This window comes from Saimiri boliviensis, chromosome 20 (assembly GCF_048565385.1).
Source record: "Saimiri boliviensis isolate mSaiBol1 chromosome 20, mSaiBol1.pri, whole genome shotgun sequence".
In the NCBI taxonomy this organism is placed as follows: Eukaryota; Metazoa; Chordata; class Mammalia; order Primates; family Cebidae; genus Saimiri; species Saimiri boliviensis.
Window position 1 is genome coordinate 14,446,894 of NC_133468.1, and position 20,495 is coordinate 14,467,388.

At 47.5% G+C, this 20,495-nt stretch overlaps 1 protein-coding gene across 2 annotated transcripts in view; it reads left to right on the forward strand.

The window, feature by feature from the left end:
* Positions 1-20,495, forward strand: part of SLIT3 (slit guidance ligand 3) — a 627,330-nt gene that overhangs the window by 495,097 nt on the left and 111,738 nt on the right. For both annotated transcript variants that reach the window (XM_003936171.4, XM_010346663.3), the window contains exons 10-12: positions 1,353-1,424; positions 7,696-7,767; positions 11,627-11,698. In XM_003936171.4, the coding sequence (XP_003936220.2) occupies positions 1,353-1,424; positions 7,696-7,767; positions 11,627-11,698 (216 nt within the window). The remainder of the gene's footprint in view (positions 1-1,352; positions 1,425-7,695; positions 7,768-11,626; positions 11,699-20,495) is intronic.

Here is a 20,495-nt window from a genome sequence, read left to right on the forward strand (position 1 = left end):
CCTTTCCCCTTTCTCCCCCCTTTCCCCCTTCCTTTTGCCTGAAGAGTGATTTGTCTGTGTTATGGGTTGGCCTGACAAACCATTCCACATTAGCAGCTGAGATGTTGTTTGAAGTGGGAAAATTGCTGGCAAACTGCTCCATTAGCGGTTCCAGTAACAAATACTCTGTTCCCCCAATGAAGATGAGATCGCAGAGGCACAAATTAATACGACTGTCTCCCCCACTCTGCAGCAAGGATTACTCTTCAAGATGAATGGGTCCATCCCAGCCAGAAATGTGCATCCACTAGCTGTCAGCTTCAAGGGAGCCCGTTCCTCCCATCTACCCCTTTTGTTCCCCCTACATCCCCTGCCATACATATGTGTGTGTGTCTTCCCAGCTGAGGGTTTAGGGAGCATCAAGGCCAAACGAGGAGGTGATGAAAAGATGTACACCTTAAAGAGATGGATAACGATGAGATCCTGAGCCTGGCCAGGGTGCCATTCATCACCCCTAATAGGGGGCCCCACCTCCCCGACTTGCCTGTTTTCCACCACACCTGTTCATGGTGACAGGAAGTCATTTGAGAGATGAAAGAATAAAGAATGGAAATGCTCACTCATTCCCCATGGCCTCTTCACTTCCAAGGAAGTTCTGGGCCCTGGGCCTGCAGCATCTCTTGTTCCTTTCAAAGTAATAGGAGAGGAATCATTTCAGAAAACTCCATAATAGGTTAAAACCACAGATTCCAGCAGCAGCCCAGGGGAGTGGTCCAGTCTGGACCCCTGGGCCTTGCAGGATATCAGGGAGCCAGTTTGATGAATGACAGGCTGGGAGCCTAAAGATGTTAAGGCTGTTTCTTGAGTGTGTTAAGACAGCCCATGGAAAAAAACAGAAATGAAGACAACCATTGACATTTCTGCCCCATTAGCGGTGTGGCTGAGTGTTTAACTGAATAGTGACATGGTTCCATGACAGATAAGCGTTGCTGACCCATGGTCCATCTCTTTTTACTCTTCTTTTTATCCCTTTGACTTATGCTGCATTCTGCTTGGTTACTTCTACAGCTTTCTCTGAAGAAAACAGCTGCTGCCAACAGCAGTTTATAATAAGCAAGAATCAAAAATCCCCAAGGAAAGGTCATCCCTTCCAGCTTTCTCCAAGAGGAGTTAGACCCTTGGATAGGGGCTCCATATGCTAGGACCTGAGTTCTCTGGCTGGTGCATTGTTTTGCCTGATCTCCCGCAACCAGAACATGCACCTGTGGCAAGAGAGACCTCCCTGTCCTTCAGGCCTGAGAACACAGTAGCCCTCAATGACCAGTTGCTGACAGGTGGATGGTTAATGGACCCTTCTCTGCTCTGTTTCCCAGACGCCTAGAGCAGAACTCCATCAAATCCATCCCTGCAGGAGCCTTCACCCAGTACAAGAAACTGAAGCGAATGTAAGTTTCCCCTGGGGAGAAATGAGCCCAAATGTTTTCAATTTCCGGGGTCATTTGCAATGTATAGTGGGCAACCTATCCAGGTGATAGACCACGTCCATTCATCCTGGGCAGTTCTGTTTCAGACCCTGAACACTCTCCTAAGCTTGGGAGGTAAGATGTGGAAGTGTTGTCTGGAGATTGTGAGGTGTGTGGGCTTGGATGTGTAGCGCTAAGAACCTCTCCAACTAGAGCAAAGTAAAATTATCTGTGTGGGAGGTAAAGAGGAATTAGCCTAGAAAACCCATATCACTGTTTTTGTCACTTGGCTCTAGTGATGTGGACCTAAAATAAGAGTTTCAGCAGAGACGTGATGGCCCCTCAGCTGTCTATACCACTGTCACCAACCAATATCCCTACAACCGTGCATACATTCAGATAACCAATACCAAGTGAATGTCTGCTACAAGCAAGGATCTATGGGTAGAGCAGTGAACAGAAAGCAAGTCTGCTCTCATGGAGCTTATATTCGAGTGGGAGAACACAGAAAATAAAGGAACAAATATGAGAAATCAGAATATCAGTGATGGTGGGAGGGTCTTTTAGGTAGGTGTGCCCATGAAGGTCTCTACGTGCAGGTGGCCTACAGGAAGAAAGGGAGTGAGCACAGAGCTCTCAGGAAAGACTGTCCCAGGCAGCAGGAAGAGCAAGGGAAAGGCCATAGGGAGCCTGCATCGATGGTTTGCGGAATAGCAAGAAGGAGCGGAACAAGTGAGGGGAGACGATGGGGCTCATGTTGGAAAGGTTTGTACTAGATCACATGGCCTCCTTAGACCATGGTACAGACTTTCTGTTCTTCCTGCATGAAATGAGAAGCCTTGGAGGGTATGGTCAACATGGGAGCATCCCCTACGTCTGCATTAGCTCTGTAAGTCACGTCACGCCACCACTGCATTACGTCACTGCTGGGCGACATCAACTTCCTGTTCCTTCCTCACCGCAGCAGCTTTGATGGCACCGTTGTATCACTGCCCTCATGCCCACCATGTGACAATGTCATCATTCTTCCCCATCCCATGACGACCTTGAGCACTATTCTGTGAGTCACTCAGAGCTGGGGGCTCTGAAGGAAGGCCAATAGGCTTCAGAAACAGCCCAACCATTGCCATCACAGGTATTAAAATTCTGGACAGATACCCCTTCCCTTTTTCAGCCTAAGAAATCATTTAGTAGGCCAGATGCGGTGGCTCACACTTGTAATCCCAGCACTTTGGGAGGACGAGGCAGGCAGATCACGAGGTCAGGAGTTTGAGACCAGCAATGCCAACATGGTGAAACCCTGCCTCTACTAAAGATACAAAAAAAAAAAAATAAAAAATAGGCATGGTGGTGTGCACCTATAATCCCAGCTACTTGGAAGGCTGAGGCAGGAGAGTCGCTTGAACCTGGAAGGCAGAGGTTGCAGGGAGCCGAGATCATGCCATTGCACTCCAGCCTGGGTGACAGGGTGAGACTCTGTCTCCAAAAAAAAAAAAAAAGAAAGAAAGAAAGAAATTATTTATTAGAGCCCAGAAACAAAGTTGCTGTTTTCATTCCGCTTACTCTTTTTGCACCCCCAGCCATGGCACCCTCCCACAGAGGAAAGAGAAATATGCATGGACTCATTCCTGCTTTTTGTTCTGCGGGAGGCTGATTCATTGCTTTCCCTTGAGTGGGAGGGCCCACATTAAAGAGGTTAAGTGTCTGCTGATTCCTTTTATGTTAAAAACAAATATCTCTGCGAAACAGTGGCATGGGTAGGCTTTACCCTCAGATCTCAGGAAGCCAACTTCCCATCTCCCTGGAAATCCAAACCAAACAAGCTTTTCTCCTGGTGCAATTCCAGAAGTGGAAACCAACATAATGAGGCAGCTCGAAGCACGTTCTTCTTCCCTCCCCTTGGCAGCATTCCTGCTGGAGGAGCTGTATAAATATAGGCCTTAATATTTAAAACCTCGGGCCATTAATCTCCTGGTGTCCCTGCTTCCCCAGCTCGCTCTCCGTGCACCCCGCCCCAATTCATTTTTAAAGCTCAGCTTGATTATGCAGCCAGATAGTAATTTCAGTGAAAAATGACAAGTTCAGTCACTGCCCCAACCTATATCTCTTGCATGATTTAAGTTACTGCTCTAATTTTTTGTGAAGTCCAGGTAATTTAAAGCTTGACTATGTTTTACTGTTCCTTCTCCATCCTATTGGACTTACCATGATCTGTGCATTCAAAATTCATAAGACCTTCTCAGTCATGACCTGGAAAGTGAATTTAATTTTTGATCACTTATGATGCTACTGATATTTATTATGATGCCCTTTTTTTCTCCCAAGAATATGGCAATAGAGAAGAGAGTGCACTTAAAAATTTTCGAGTAATGGAACTTCAGAAACCTAGACTTAAGTACAATCGATGGCTTGGGGAGAGGGAGGGTCCCTGGTGAGAATGGATTTCAAAACCCTAATTTCTCCTAAATATACATGACCAGCTTATTCCTGATATCTAACAGAAAGAAGTTTCCCCATCAACTGCGGGTAGACCACATCCTGTTCTTATCTCTTACAAAAAAAAGAAAAAAGGAAAAAGGAAAAAGGGGAGGGGGAGGAAAAAAATTCTCCCTGACCGAATGGCTTTGTCCCTGCCTATTCCTAGTGGTCACCTTAGTATAAAAAACATTCCAGGTACAAACTGAAAGCTTGAGTATTCCTTATCCAAAATGCTTGGGGCCAAAAGTGTTTCAGAGTTCTGAATTTTTCAGATTTTGGAATATTTTCACATATATAATGAGGTATCTTGAGAATGGGGTCCGGGTCTAAATGTGAAATTCATTTATGTTTCACATACACCTTACACACGTAAGCTGAAGGTAATTTATACAATGTTTTTAGTACTTGTGCGCATGACACAAAGTTTTGACTGCGTTTGACTGCAACCCGTCACGTGAGGTCAGGTGTGGAATTTTCCAGTTGTGACGTCATGTCAGTGCTCAGAAAGTTTCAGATTTTGAAGCATTTCAGACTTTGGATTTTTGGATTAGGGATGCTCAGCCTGAATCAAAGCAGAGAAGCCGTAGAGAGGCAGTAGAAGGCACTGGAGAAAGCTCCTCAGTCTTGCAAGGTTAGGTAACTGGTAGGCCTGACACCTGGGCTACCTGTATTATTGGTAGAATGGGGTGTTGGGAGTTCTTTTCTTTTACACGCTCTTAGGCAGAGCAGCTTACTCCACAAGCTCCAAGACTTCCTCGTATCTCACACATATTCCCTGCACGACCTTTGTAGGCACTTGAATTTGCCACCTCTATTCTGAACAGTCTGGAAAAGCTACCCCTTCTTGGTCATCCAGTTTATAAGCCCCAGGGGACCAAGGTGGGTCTGAGACCATTTTCTAAAACATGGCCTGAAGTATATGAGCCAGGTACCACCTAAATGGGAATCACCTTGAGATGTGTTGCATATACAGATTCCTAGCCCCTACCCCCGGACCCTACAAATTGGACTCTCTGCGGTGCATTTTAATCCACACCCTCGTGAGGTTCAAGAAGCACTGGTCAAGGGTCATCCCAGTGCCCAGAATCAGTTCTAGGGGCAGCTGCTGTGGGTAGGGGCGGGATCAAGCATGGAGGTCAGTGGGCAGCTAGAGCCATCTCCTGTCTGCCTTTCAGCTCAGTGCCCTGTGTTGTGCATTTATCACAGCAAAATAGCAGAGGGGGCCTTGAGCTGATGGGAGACTTGAGATGCTTGCTCTGTGCCCAAATGGCTGTGTCAAGTCACTTAGGGCTCCAGGTACTTCAGCTCTCAGGGTTGCTGTTTCCTGCTTGCGGAATTAAGAATTAAGACCAAGTGTGCCAGATGTTCTCACTTACACATGGAATCTAAAAAAAAGCCAAACTCTTATAAGCAGAAAGTAGGCTGGTGGTATTCAGAGGCTAGTGGGACGGGGGTGGGGTAGAGATGAAGATGAGGGAGATGTTGGCCAAGGCTACAAAATTTCGGTTAGACAGTAGGTGTAAGTTCAAGAGATTCATTGTATTATACAGCATGGTGAATGTGGTTACCAACAACATGCCATATACTTGAAAATAGCTCAGAGAGTAGATTTTAAGTGTTCTTACCACAAATAAATGATAAGCATGTGAGGTAATGCATATGTTAAATAGCTTGATTTAGCTATTCCATGATGAATGCATACATCAAAACATCAACTTTAACACAGTGGTTTCCTAAGGGGGAAAAAAAAAAAAAAAGAACAACAGCAACGAAAATCATGTTACACACCAAATATGCATACATTTTTTAAAGACTAGTCAAGTGCAATAGTGAAAAAGGAGGAAAGAGTAGAACAAGGAATTTGATCTGTAACTGTGAACAGTCCATTGAGAGAACTCACTACCTCTGGACCAGCCTAAATATACAGTTTTTATTATAATAATAAAAAGAGAAAGTGACCGAGGTCAATTCCCAGCTAAACTATCACTTTTCCAATTCCCACTCCCCATCGTCTCCAAACCACGAGGCATCTCACCTCATACTCTAGGGAGAGATGGGTCCAAAAGTCTAGTTGCGGACTGAAAACCAGTTTGCTCTCCCAAAGCTAAAGCAGAGGGTTTCCCTGCTGGCTACACAGCTTCGTCTTGCAACTAGAAGTCTCAGCACCTTGAAGGGACAATTCATAATCAGGGGAAAAAAGACAACACAGGCCCTCCCGCTCGTCCAGTCTGAACAGATCCTTTGTGCTTGCCTGGTGTGCTTTGCATAGGCAGCCACACTGAGGGCAAGGAAGATGAGGATAATCCTGGGTATTTGCTTGTTAAGACCCTTAAACAAAACCGGAGTGCTGAAGAAAAGCCCGGCGTAAGCTGACGAGTTTGCGAGCGCAATCTGCAGATTTGTTGGCGGCGATGTTGCCGGCTAAAGGGATAAACTAGACAGCTGTGCCGGAGAAGCCTTACCCTGTGAAATATCTTTCAAAGTACAGGCTTTGGAGGCAGGGAGGGGAGGAAGCAGAGGTCTCAGCAAAGGTTGTGGCGTGGTCCTTTCGAAGTCTGTTAGAAGAAGGAAGGAAGCAGGCCCAGGGAGATTTCCACTGCAAGTGCTTAAGAGGCTGGGAGGCTGGAGTGTCTGGCTTTGCTGGAGGCCATTGCTTAAGAATCTGCTCCGTTGTGCTTTTTTCCTCCATATTCTCTCCTCACCTCCTTGTTGACCCTCCAAGACCCCAGCTCTCCCTCTTCTGCACAAAAGCAAAGACCCATTGATTTGTTAAAGGAAAAGAACTGGAGAGGTCTGTTGTCACAGGAAACTGGAGCATCTCTCCTTCCAGTGACAGGAGCCCAGAGGCTATCCCTGAGCTAATGACTCTGAGAGAAAGTATTTCCCTTCAGTGAAGGGCCATCAGGAAGGGCCGGTGTCTGGATTCTCAGAAGTCAAGGGGATGCCAGCAATTGGGCAGCCTCAGGGCCCCTGGGAAGGAGCTGGGGTAGAGGAGATTCCTGTGCCCCTGCAAAGCCAGGTTAGCTACCTCGGGGCCCGGGCCCAGCATTCATAGAATCCTCTTGGCCCACCGCATTCCTCTTGCTCACATTATCCAAAGCCTGGGACATTCTCACGCCCTGGCCTTGCTCGCAGATGAAGAGCACACTGCTAGCCATAGACAAGCCCACATCTCCAAGGTGTCCCCTGAGAATCCCATGATGTGCTTACATCCCACAGCCTAGAGCTTGCACTGAACCAGACAGAGATTTAAGTCACTGCTCCAAACCTCCTTTCAGGTCAGGGAGGAAAAGTCACTGGGGAGGTGAAATGACTCAGGCCTTTCTGGGAGAAAAACGAGCAGCTGCCGAGGCATGAGGCAAGATGATGCCTAAAGGAACCTTGGCCTGTGGTTGGTTGGGTGAAGCTGGTTCCTGTTTCATCTGTACCATTAATTGCTTGGTGATGAGACGTAAGGCTCTAATTTGACTGGGCTCAATTTTCCACCTATAAAGTGATGGCTCACGTGTTCACAGCCTTGTGTCCAGATCAAGATGCCGCTGGTAAGTATTCTTTGAAAATCAAGAAGCGTGATGTCGGTGCGGTGCACTGTATCAGGAGGTAGTTGAACTGAAGACCTCAAAGCTCCTTCTCTCGCACTGTGAATAAATGAATTGCTCGATTGATTAATTAACCCTTACCATTTTGAATGCCTGAAATGCTTGATTCACACTTGGGAGTGACGGTTATCACATCTTTGAACCATGTTCTCAGACTTTGCCGTTAACATTTTCAGAGACATCAGCAAGAATCAGATATCAGATATTGCTCCAGATGCCTTCCAGGGCCTGAAATCACTCACATCACTGTAAGTGGGGGCCGAGTTGGGGGCTGAGAGGGGGAGTATGGGGGGCGCCTGAGGGAAGAGGGACATGGCCATATTTTTCAAGAGGTGTTTATCAAGACTTTATGTTCCCTTACACACTTGTGGCAACCTGGTAAAAGAAACAAATATTTCTTCAGGGGAAATTGATCTTGGGGAATATTTCTACAACCCAAATGCATTATTTTTATTGATTAAGTGCCTAGCAGCTTTCGCAGTTATTGGCTTCTAATTCAAACGCATCTTCTACTCCAACCTCAAGTCCCCCTCCCACCCCACATACCACCACAGCGCTGTCTTTCAGCTGTAAGGAGAGATGGTGATGCGTGTTTATTACGGCTGTGTCTGCCCTCACCCGTTTACGTGGCCTTGCCAAGTGAGGAGCTCCTTTTCTTCTGCTGAGTTTCAGGCTTTCTCTCCAGAGCACCTTCATGGCCATTGTCCTAAGAAAACATCCACCCCATCCTATAGCCCTTCTTGTCTTTGATTTTGAAACCCATAGGCAGCCCACTGGTTGGTACCAAAGCTTCACCCACCAGGGGTTCCGAGACCCCTGCAGGTGGGAAGGTATAGAATATCCTCATTCTGTCAGTGACTCATGTGTGACATAGGGAAGTCACTTGAGGCTTCTTTGCATGCTTCTTAGTCAGCAGGATGGGGACAGTGATCCCATTCCCACCTGACACATCCAGTGATGATCATGCGTGCAGTGAAGCAATGACTGGCAGCATTTTCTGAGCACTGACTGGGTACTAGGTACTCTCCTAGGACTCTGAGGGGTTTAGTCCTCACCACAACCTAAAATATAAAATCTATTGTGATTTCACTTATACAGCTAAAGAACTTGGGGCAGCTAAGCTCCACCGAGATGGGATTATTATCTGCTTTGTTCCCAGGACCGCAAACTCTATTTAGCACAGAGTTAATATGCCAAAAAACATCTTGCTTTATTCAACCATTTATTTATTCATAAATGTAATTTAGCCAAAGTCCACAGTAACAAGCAGGAAAAGCAGGATTTGAACCCATGCTGTCTGGCACCAGAACCCACATTCTTTATCAGGCTGGCTGTGTTTTGCCTCTCCGTGCAACCCGTTTACTTAGTTTATGAGTGGGCAGGTAACAAGATGTACATTTCCCCCTACCTGACACCGTCCCCCCAGGCAAGGGAGGAGGACTGGGAAGTCTCTGATTTCAGCTGTTGCCTGCTGCTTGCAGAGTAAATTAGTTTCATTTATCGAATAGAACATCTGGCTGGGATATCAAAGATGGGACTGTGTGTGAGATTAGTGTCTGCTTGTGCTGAAGATCACAGAGGAGAAGGGAGATGGGCCGACTGCCACCAAGATCCTGTCTCTGCCCCCACCCTCTCTCTTCCCCTGTCTGGTTTCCCTTAGCGGGGATTTGGAGACAGTCTGAGGGCATTGAGGTGCTTCCTGTATCTTCGGAAAAGGAATTCAAAATCTGCTTGCCAGACATGAAATTGGCATGCTGCTGCCCGATTCTGAAATATATGTGAGCGTTGTTGGAGGAAAGCACCTCTCACAATTTATTCATTCATCCGTGCAGTAGAGGCCACCTGTGTACTGGGCAGTATTACAGACACTGCAAGTATGGCAGTGAACTGGACACACAAGACCCCTGGCCTCACAGAGCTTGCAGTTAAACACAAACACACCAATCCCAGCTTAGGAGCAGCCAAGGTAAAGGGCTGGAGAGACTTTACCCTTACCTGTGCATTCGTTCATTCATGTATTCATTCAGTCAACAAATATTTATTGTGCTAGACCCTTTTGGGGGGGTCTAGATACCCAGTCATGAACAGCCATGTCACGTTACTACTACACTCATGGAGCTGACATGCAAGGAAGCTGGGAGGTGCAGGGAAGGGAGGCAGAAAACATTAAAATCAAATAAATATTCACGTAATATAATGTGACATAAGAGTAAGTGGTATGAAGAAATTAAAATAGGGTAATCAGGTGGTGTAAAACATTAACTGAAATATTAAAGAGACACTTCCCAAGGAAGAGATGTTTGAGCTCAGAAGGCAAGAAGAAGGTAGTCAAGGCAAGACCTGGGGGTGGAAGCCAGACAGGTCTCCACACAGGCAGGAGAGCCTCAGCCTGCATCCACCTGCCAGGGTTTTTGTTGTTGTTGTTGTTGTTTTGAGACAGAGTCTCACTCTGTCGCCCAGGCTGGAGTGCAAATGGCACTATCTCGGCTCACTGCAACCTCCGCCTCCCGGGTTCAAGCGATTCTCCTACCTCAGCCTTCCTAGTAGCTGGGATTACAAGTGCCCACCACCATGCCTGGCTAATTTTTGGTATCTTTAGTGGAGATGGGAGTTTGACCATGTTGGCCAGGCTGGTCTCGAACTCCTGACCTTGTGATCCACCTGCCTTGGCCTCCCAAAGTGCTGGGATTACAGGTGTGAGCCACCATGCCCAGCCCAGGGAGGGGTTTTAACAGACTGGGCTCAGAGGCCTTCCATCCTGAGGCATGGCGGGTGGTGTGAGGACCCCTGTGCCCCAAGCACCCCAGCTTCTGCTACACTAGAAGTCCTGACATCAGCTGAGACAGGCAGACAGTGACATTACTACGTTTGGCACAGTAAGTGGTGGGGCATTTATATGAATTACAAATGTGCGCCTGAGCCATCATGCTGACTTTTATTTAGTCATTAATTTGTTGAAACATTAATGAAACACACCCGCAGGCTGACGGAGACACTCACCCTTCACTCCCAGTGGCGTCTGGAAATGGGAGGTTTGGTTTATCGCTCCCATTTACCATTTCCGCATCCTAATATTTTGTCTCCTCAAAGAAGAATAACAGCCGGCATTGTGATCCAAGTGAAAATTGAATATTGCATGCATTCCATGCACTTCAGGGCTCTGGAGAGGACTTAAGAAAAACAACCAAACTCTCTTAGATCAGTTCCCTGGGTCACAGAGGAGACTAGACCCAAGAGACAGCAAAGTCTGTGCTGTGAATGGGAGCAGAGAGAGGCCAGCAGAGCTTCTCCGGTGCCTGTACAGAGCGCCAGCAAGGGCCAGGCGCAGAGATGCCCTTGAGCACTGCGCTGGAGTGGGAGACCCAGGAGTCTTCCTTCCCAGATCTCTCCGAGACACCAAGGACAAGGCCCATGAATCAGAGATACCAGTATGAGTGTCTCTGGAGGCCCGCAAGAAACAGGGGTAAAAGTGTTCTGAGTTCCTGGGTTCCTGGAACTCGAAGAATAGGAGAAGCGGGTAGAAAGTAAAAGCTTCCATTGCTGTGAGACAGCAAAGCTCCCTAGCTGTTCCTGAGAGTCGGTCCTTGACGCAGCAGTCCCTGCGCCATCTGGAGATGACCCCAGATGCACAAAGCCCTGTCTAGATGGATGATTAAATGACTCAGCTTAGGAATTCCTAAGATGCAAAGGGATATTAAAAGGAAACGTTCTATAGGCTGGGCTCAACCTGATCAATATCCATTGAAGACACAGGGCCAGTCTCCCACACAGTGTATTTATTGCTGGGGTGTGAGTCATATTAGCAGCTTAGGGAGACACCACAAAGAGACCGCTTCTCCTGTTGTGGATTACATATTGGGCTCGGCTGCCCAGGAGTGGAGCAGGATAGAGCCCATTTCTCCTTGCCTCCCGGCCAACCTGCCTTTCCAGCCCCTGGCTGCTCTTGGCTGCTTCAGTCTGGCTGATGAGAAGGGATTAGGCAGGCCGTGGAAGGGGTTGTCCTGAGATCTCACACTCAGAAGTGGCCGAGGTGATGGCTTCCTGCTGGAGGGGGTTCCTGTGGCCTCACATCCGAGGTGATTGTTGTCTTCTCCCGCTGTCTTTCAGGGTCCTCTATGGGAACAAGATCACCGAGATTGCCAAGGGACTGTTTGATGGGCTGGTGTCCCTACAGCTGCTGTGAGTAGGAACCTTTTCACTGTTTGTATCTCTGGTACTATTGGATGACTCCCACCTGAAAACTTTGAGCCATGCTCTGGAGAGTTCTTTTGACTTTAGGCAGACAAAAGAGAAAAATAATTTTGAGCTGTCCGTGCTTTACCTCCATTTCCTATTTTTGTGAAAGGAGGGCCAGGGAGTGGGCAGAGAAAGACCGAGGTCAGTGTGCACAAAGCCACGATACAGCTGAGGGCTCTTTCCCAGGCGTGAAGATACTAAGCACAGGGTTTGGGGCTAGAAATACAAAAAAGTCAAATCCAACAAAAAGGAAAACATCTTGCAGGAGTGTGCTAAGAATTTAGGGAACTAAAACATTCACACATCAGATTCCAGTACTAAACTGAGACAGAGCTGCTGATGGACATGTGACCTTGGAGAAGGGTGGGGGTGAGGGGAATAATTCAAGAGGAACATAATCAGTCACCAGTGTGACTTTATCTGGGAAAGATAGGGTGGAGGGGAGTGTTTACTTAATTTAAAGGAAGGGTGGTTGCCTTGAATTTTAAGCTCAGGGATTATTTGCATTTATTTCATTCTGGTCATTTGAGCTTAAATGTTTGAAGAAGATAATTGAACTCTGATGTAGAGAGGGAAGGAAAGGAATTTAGCTCATAGGATAGTTTAATTTTTGTGCTGGTAGAATCATCTCTGATTTGTGACGAGGCAGCTGTAGCGTCTACCGACATGTACCATGGCTGTGGGAATGTGTATGCGTGTGCATGCCTGTGCACATTTGCTCTGTGGCCATCACAGTTCCTCTGGGTATTAGGAACTGATCTTGAGCAATGGAGAAGACCAGGTCTCAGAGAGGTACATGACTCTTCCCAGTCACACAGCGGAATGGGTATGGAAACTGGGTAAGAACCTACGTGGCCATGCCCTTCATTCAGAAGCCTCCCAGCCCTCTAAATCGCATATGACGTATGTTTGCAGAGGTGTGCAGATATGAGAGAGAGAGAGAGAGAGAGAGTCAGCGTGTGTGTGTGTGTGTGTGTGTGTGTGTGTGTGTGTGTGTGTGTCTTTTAAAAATTACCTCCAAGTCACAAGCAGTGAGAAAGAGGCCTGGCCTCTCCCCACCTCCCATGTACCGTTCAGAGGACCCACAGCATGCGTTTGCAGGCTAGGGCTCAAGCTGTGTCTCCAAAGGCATGGCAGGCACGAGAGCAAAGAGGGAGAGAGGAACAGGGTTGACACATTTTATATGGTTGATGGCCACAGACTCTTCAAGAAAGAGGAAGTGAGACTTTTCCTCCAGCCCTTTCTCCTCACATGTTTCCTCTACCCTTCCCATGTCCTTTAAGACTCAGCTCTGGACAGATTCTCCCAGAACACATAATAATGGGAATTATGTAGGCATAAGAAGCCCAGCAAGCTTCCAGGGAGCAGGTCTGGCATACCGGCAACCAGGCTTGTTTCAGTGACGTTCAAAGCAAGAGAGAGAAGGGTCTCTTTTTCTCTGCATCTCCCCCAACTCTGTCTCCACATCTGCCTCATTCTGTGCGTCTCTGGGTGGGCATATTCCTGTTCAACGGTCCCAGCTTTTGGTGGGCTTTTAAGGCTATCTGTTAGAATGACAGGCCAGGGCTCTGCAGGGAGCTGGGTGTTTCACAGATGGTATTCTTTGCTTGTAGCAAAGAAACTGTAAGTTATAACTGCCACCATAAGGCTGGTTAACTGTAGCTATTAACCCCTTGAAAGAAGAGTAACAATAGCATCCACCTTGAGGTGGATTTGGCAGTGTTGTAGTCCACCAGGCTGGTGTGATTTTCCTTTCATAATCTGTGTTTGCGTGCAGGAAGGAAAATGTCCTTGCACACATTAAGGCGACACAGAATGTGCATCACAGTGCCTCGCCCAGTGCATCTACACTGAAAAAGACACGTATCTCAGCTCCAAGCTAACAGCAGTCATGAGGTTAATCAAACTAAGAGGACTTTGCGTGGGCCAGGAAGGCAACTCCAGTTTAATGTCACCATTTTGAGCAGATGGAATCAAGCAGTTCGGAGTAAAGTGGAAGCATCTCCCCTCTCTTGAAACCAGGAGTTGACACAACTCAGGCAGGCCTTCCAGAAAGAATCAGTAACTGGAACTCAAGTCGCTGTCATTGGGTTTTGACCTGCCATTATGTGGTTGGAAAGCAGGCCCTGATTTGATCTAATTTAGTGTTCAGCCTGCTGTAGATTGGATTTCTCTCTGTTAGACTGGAAACACTGATAAGAAGGCTCTCATTAGAATACCCTGGTAGTCTGGGTAATTTTCTCTCCTTTGACTCAGAGGCTCTCTGTGAGAGGGTTGCACTTTTTCTTCTCATTCCATCTCTCAAATAATTGGTACTGGCAAAGCTGAACTGTCTCTGCCACACAAAGTGGCCCTGGACGTTTCCTTTCTGGCACTTGCTGTGATGCTGGTGGTCATCAAGCGGGTGCATTGTACTTGGTTCTCCTGCCTGCCTCCCCACTTCCCCGACTCCTCTGGACTTTTCGGCCATCCTATCAAACTTGCCCAGTCCGATATGTACACAGCCAGCCTCCTGGGAGGCTTTTCTTGGAGTGTTCCTTTGGGCAAAGGCCCAAAACTCTTGGCCATTCTGGGGAGAATGTCTCCGTTTTTTAGAGGCTGCACAAGTGCATCTATCTACAAGGACAAGCCCTAGCTGTCCTAAATGTGACACTCCGCCCTCAGTCTCCTAGAGCCTCACGAGAGCTACCTCCTTCAGTTTAAGTTCCAAAATCTTAACATTCAAAGGAAGCTCAGGGCTCCCAGCACAGCCTCCTACCTGGCTAGGACAAGAATCCCTCCCATGCGTGCTCTCACAAATCTCCCTGTCACTTACTTGCTGGTGGTTCCTCTGATAAGCCCTCACTGCCTAGTAGGAAGGTTAGAAAGCTCTTTCTTATACTAAACATCAGTAACGGTTTCTAGAAAACTCAGAAAAGTCAATTATCATTGTCTTTGGATGTTTGCAAATAGCCAGCATGTCTTCCTATAATTGATCCTAAACATGTTCAGTTCCTGCAGCCATTCATTATAAAAACACGCATTTATTGTTCATTACTAGCAACCTTTATTGTGTTTAGGGGATGGAAGGTAATCTATCAGCTTCCCTTCTTAAAACTGGCTGCTAGGAAGTGAGTTGGTGCCTGTTTGGACACTGGGAAGTATGTTTAGAATTGAAATATCCCACATGGAGGCATCTCAGAACCCAGAGTGAGAACAGGACATATCACTGAGCACAGGATCCCAACTCCAGGGGATCAGGGTGGATCCAGGGGTGGGAGCAGCTCAATTATTAGAGAAGTGACCCGTCTTCCTCCTCCCTGGAAGCTCGAGGTGAACGGTCTTGCTGCTTTCTATTGCCCTGTCCACCCAGGCTCACAGGCTTCTGGGACATCTGTGAAGATGGTGATCCTCTGTGGGCAGCCAGCATTGTGCCCTGAGATCCCTCACCTTACAGCTCAGAGGTCTCTCCTCCCCAAAGCAGGAAGAGGCTGTCATTTCCTCCGCTGATGGACAGCTGCAAGCTGCACTGTTACAGCTCCCCTCCAGGGAATAAGGAGCATTCATTTAGTGCTCATCCATCATGTGACATGCATAGAAAAGTCACTTAAGTGGGGGAGGGCAGTCATTTGAGGTGGAAGCTTTTAAACCTGCTCCAGGTGATCTTAAAGCAAACCAGACTGTCTTCAGGCTGGAATAAGTTAAGACAACTCTAGCACCTGTTGTTTAATTTTCTTGGAGGGAAGACACGACCATTTGAGGCTCTCGGAGTTTGCCAAGCAACATGCCAATTACAGAGCAGTGAGTAAGACTTCACTCCCTATAGTTCACTTTCCCCCACCAGCTGTTTCACAAGAACTACTTACTACTGCTGCTGATAATAGCAGCTAACATTTATTGAATACTTAATAAGCTTCAGGACCTGAAACTGCTAAGCGATTTCATGTGCATCATCTCATTTAATCTTTACCACAATGCTAAGAGGAAAGTATTATGGAAAGGCCCATTTTACAGATGGGAAAACTGAGGGTTAAGTGACTTGACCATTGTCACTCAGCATGTAAGTGATGGAACCAGGACTGGAACCTGGGCAGTCCATCCCCTTAACCACAGCACATCCTTCCAGAGGCCTCTGCTTCACCCAATCACAGTCAGAGCTGCAGAGCCAGTTTTTTTGATATGCAGAGCAAGAATTTCTCAATGGCTCAAGCCACAGAGAGGGTGCTGCTGAACTGCAGATCAACTCCTTTTGTTACGGCTCAGTATAAGTTATGGCTCTGTGTCTATGGAACTTTCTCTAGTTCATTGTCATCAGCCCACCAGTGTCTGCCCTGATCCCTATGAGAGGATAGTCAGGAGCTGCTTATGTTTAGAGACCCAGTCAAGGTGGGACAATGAGAAATCTCTCCAGCGGAAGAAGCAGACTGACGTGGTGATGCATTCTTGAAGAGGGGTTCTTCCCTCTCTTGTGTACCTGGAAAGCCCTTGGACAGTTAAATTCTGGAATCATTCCATGCTAGTGATTGAATGAATGGTTCACCCCCATTTAAAGGACTGATTGGTAACCATGTGGCTATCAGATAGGAAAGTTACCACCCTAATAGTCATGAGGGAAGGAATGGGCAAGTCACAATATGTCAGATCACTTGATCTGGTAACCAAATGATAATTCTCCCTTTGTGGTCTCTTGGGGAGTCTCAGCTTTCATCTGTTTCCCTTAGGAAAACCCAATGGCTTCCAGCCCGTTCCTAGCACCCTCCTGTGTCTCTGGAGTAGAAAAAGGTCTTATTTTTCAGATAGGCCACCCGGTGGCATTGCTGCATGCATGGTTACTCTTGCGTCAGGAATCACCATGACAACCCACAGCCCTTGACAAGCAGTGCAGTCACCAACAGGAGAGAAGGAAAGAGTCATTGTTGCCCCTAGTTGGGACTTGAAGGGCTCCTCCTGTTTCCTCTTGAGTGTGTAGCATGACGTGGCCTAGAGTACCCATTTGCAGGCACAGAGAAGATTCTGGGCAGGCTCAGAATGCATGGCATCGGCCATCACTGGGTTCTTCCCCGCATCTGGCCTCAGGTTGCTGAAGGTCTAAATTAATCCCCATATTTTATGGGGAAAGGATGAGAACATAATGTTCTAAGGTGGGAGAGTGGTCCTTATTACAATTAATGGATAAAGAAGTTCAGGATGATGGAGGGTTAATACTAGAGAAATAAAAAGGAAGGCATATGAATGCAAGAGGTTGGACTATATCCTGCAGCTTCATCAGGGGTCCAGAAGAGCTCCCCTAGTTGGAGTCCTCACTAAGAGTTCATGCCGATGTGCAGAGGTTATAACTACTTGCACTTTTTTAAACAACAAAGAGCCTTTATAACCCACTTTTTATAAATTATTCTCCTACTAAAGGAGCTAGAGAAAGGATTATGCTGGATGCCTGTTGGTGCCATCTTTTTCCTGTTGGGTATCTGCATCTGAGTGTTCACGAAATAAGAAATGGACTCCCCAGCCCTGCTTTAGGAAAAGAAGGCCCACAGAGCATGTTTCTCGGCAGGAGCCTGGGCCCGTCTTCCCATCCCACTGCCTTTTCTGGAAGAGCTTCCTCCATTCTCCTGGAAGGGGCCACTGCATTCTTTCTTGGCACCGGTTTTCTGAGGAGGCCTTGCACTCTGGAGTTTGGAATATGCTTTCAGCATTTCCAGACAAATACCATAGAAATGGGAGGAGCAACAGAACCAGTGTCCTCCACAGACCCTTGGTCAAGTGTGGAGATTATAAACGCCACCAGAATGATTGTACTGGGCCACCGAGTCAACATGTGAATTGCTGGATTTGCCAACGTGATTTTGATGCAATTGATCACTAAGCCTGACTCCAGATGTCTGTGTTTTCCAAACTTTGCCAAAAAGGCCTGTGGGCTCCAGAGGGAATCTTCATTGAAGGGTGAATCAGAGCAAAGGCAGTAGCTAACAGTGGGGCTCAGCGATCTTCTGCCCCATGGGGCTTTTCCAAAGCCTGGGTGTGGTAGATCATTTTAGTGGATCAGAACGGACCTGAATTCCCCCCTGTGGGCCCATCTCCCCTTGCTACCTGGACCCCAAATGAACGAAGCTGGAAACTGCTACCAGTGATGAGAACACCTGGGACTTTTCTGCATAGGCCAGTCCCGGTCCCCTAGCAGGAAGACTTGAGTTACAAGGTTCTCCTTAGGCCCGAAATGGGCATTTCATTTTTCCCCAAGCTCCAGCTTTGTGACTCCCAGTGGCTTCTGTTTTCTGCCTTGCTTTTCCTGAAGGCCACAGCTCCCGGAAAGCAAGATCTCTCAGCAGCACAGCGAGGCTGGTTAGTCAATGGGCTGAGTGCTAATACCTCTTGACGTGGAACATATGTGGCAGCCGAAAGGGCTCCAAGGCAGGGGGTGGCAGAGGGCCTCCTAGAGCTCACACTTGGAAATAAATTTAGAAGGTGCTGTACGTGCGTTCCCACTCTCCAATGTGCCACTCTCCTTAATTTCCTCTGACGGGAGCATGGCTCTTTTTGTTTTTGTTCTACCTGATTGTAAAATCAGAGAGTGGCTGCAAAGAGGGTCCCCCCACCGCCCCCCATCAGCCTCAGGTGGCTCCCTCAGGCCCTTAGTGAGAGGGGACTGGCCCTCAGGACAGCATGATGATTGGAAACACAAATCTTTGGACTATGATGGCATGACTCCAAATGCTAACCTGTCACTTACTGCTTGTGGAACTCTGGTCAAAGTTATTGAAGCTCTCTGAGTCCCAGAAGTGTCACCTGTCAGCAGGAGATTAAATGGGAGTGCCTAGCCTTGTAAAGTGTTTCGTATACATTACCTGTTATGTCATGTGGCCCCTGCTGTTCACCTGGTGGTTGTGGTTCACCTGTTCTGATCATCTCAGCCTTCCCTCTCTATTCATTTATGTGATCTCCGGGGGTCCTTTGGGAGATAGGTCTGCAGCAGGTGGTCCCAAAAATTCACTGGGTCTGCATCTGGGGAAGTACTGATGAGTACAGTATTCATCAGGCACTTCCCATCTGCCTGACTCACTGGATCCAACAGCAGGTTGAGCTGACGTGGGGTCTAGAGCTGGGATGTCATAGTTGTCAGTTTGAGTACCAGGCAGCCTCTTGAATGAGGCCAGCTGCGACATCCCAGCTTGTGTGCTATTGCTATTATCTCTGCCCCGTAGTTGTTCCCGGGCCTGCTTAGAGTAAGGGGAGCACAGAGGCAGGCGTATCGCTCACACATTGCCATTCAGCCAGTGATCCTGAAGGTGGAAGCCTTGCCTTGTACAGGTTCAAGCCACTCACTAAAGAACCTGCCACTTGTGCCAGTGAAGGCTTGATCAGCATCCCATGCTGAGGCTCCTTCCTGGGAGTCAGGAGGACTTCAGATGCCTCTGCATTCCCAAGAGGCAAATAGAATCTTCCAAACCCAACCAGACCTTTGTCGTCCTGAAGCATGCCCTGGTACAGTCAAGGCTAGCAAAAATAGCCACTCCTCACACACAGGGAAGATGGAAAAGAGAATACAGATTTTAAGTGGTAGGTAAGAGATGGCTTTGGAGTGAAACAGGCTGGAGCTTCACTTATTGCTGGGGGACCTTGAATCCATCACCACTCCAAACCTCGGTTTCCTTATTGGAAAAAATGAAGATAATCAGTGCTCTTATGAGGGTTAAGTAAGATAGTGCCTGGGAAGTACCTGAGAAAAGCACACAGAGATGTCTCTAGAGAGGATGCTACATTTCACACAGCAGTTACACCACTGCACCTCAAAGCGGGATGAGCCGGGACAGAGCAAGCGTCTTGGAATCTCTGCTGCAAAGAGGGAGAATCCGTCTCTCCAGTGAAAGAGGGAGGCCTGTGTTCAGAATTCCTTATAGAACTGCTAAGCCTCATTCCAAATGTTTGTTTACTCTCTATTTGCTCCATAATATGGTGCTTTTAAAATTCCCCTCCAACTCTTGTCCATGTACCAAATAGCTAAGAGCTTCTTTCATGGAAGCCGGGCTGAGTTGAGTAGCTGCCAGCCTCACTCCCAAAGCAAAGAGGGCACAAAGACAGGCTGTTAGATCTTGCTGATGCTGGGGACCAGGGTGGCTGTCCTCAGCATCTAATTCTGGATAAGCAGCTTAATTTTATCTCTCCCTGCACCTACGCACCTCGCCTGAGGGAGCCAAGCATCCTGGGAGAGAATGAATAGCCAGAAGACTCTGCCCGTTTGAGTTTTCTTTTGCTCCCTGCTTCATGAGCCCTGCACCTTGGGCTGTCTTTGCCTAGTAATTCTGCCAGCTTGGGTTGTTTTGATGCCTTCCATAGTTGAAGTAACATCCCATGCTGAGAGATCGAGGAGCAACAGGAAACAAAGAAGCATCTGGATGAGCAAAAAAGGAGCCTACATTTAGGCCTGATGAGTGAGGGGGCATTGCCAGGGTGGCATTTAGTTTGTATGAAGGCAAGTCCAAGTTGCCATTTCTTTCTCCCCGTGGCTATCTTCCTTGTCTAGTGCCTAATATGCCCGAGAACCAAGTGCTGCAGTTGGGCTCATGAATATGCACTGGGTTTTTAAACCTAATGCCCACTATGGCAAGGAAGGTCAAGTAAACTAGTGAAGGGGACACAATAGGGAGTAGTGAGGACTGTGGGAAATAGCATATGTCCTATCTAAAGGGGCAGCTACTCCATGGCTGCCTCCAGGAAACCCAGGATGGCATATACTCCTGAATTTTGTTTTTCAAGAGAAAATAGA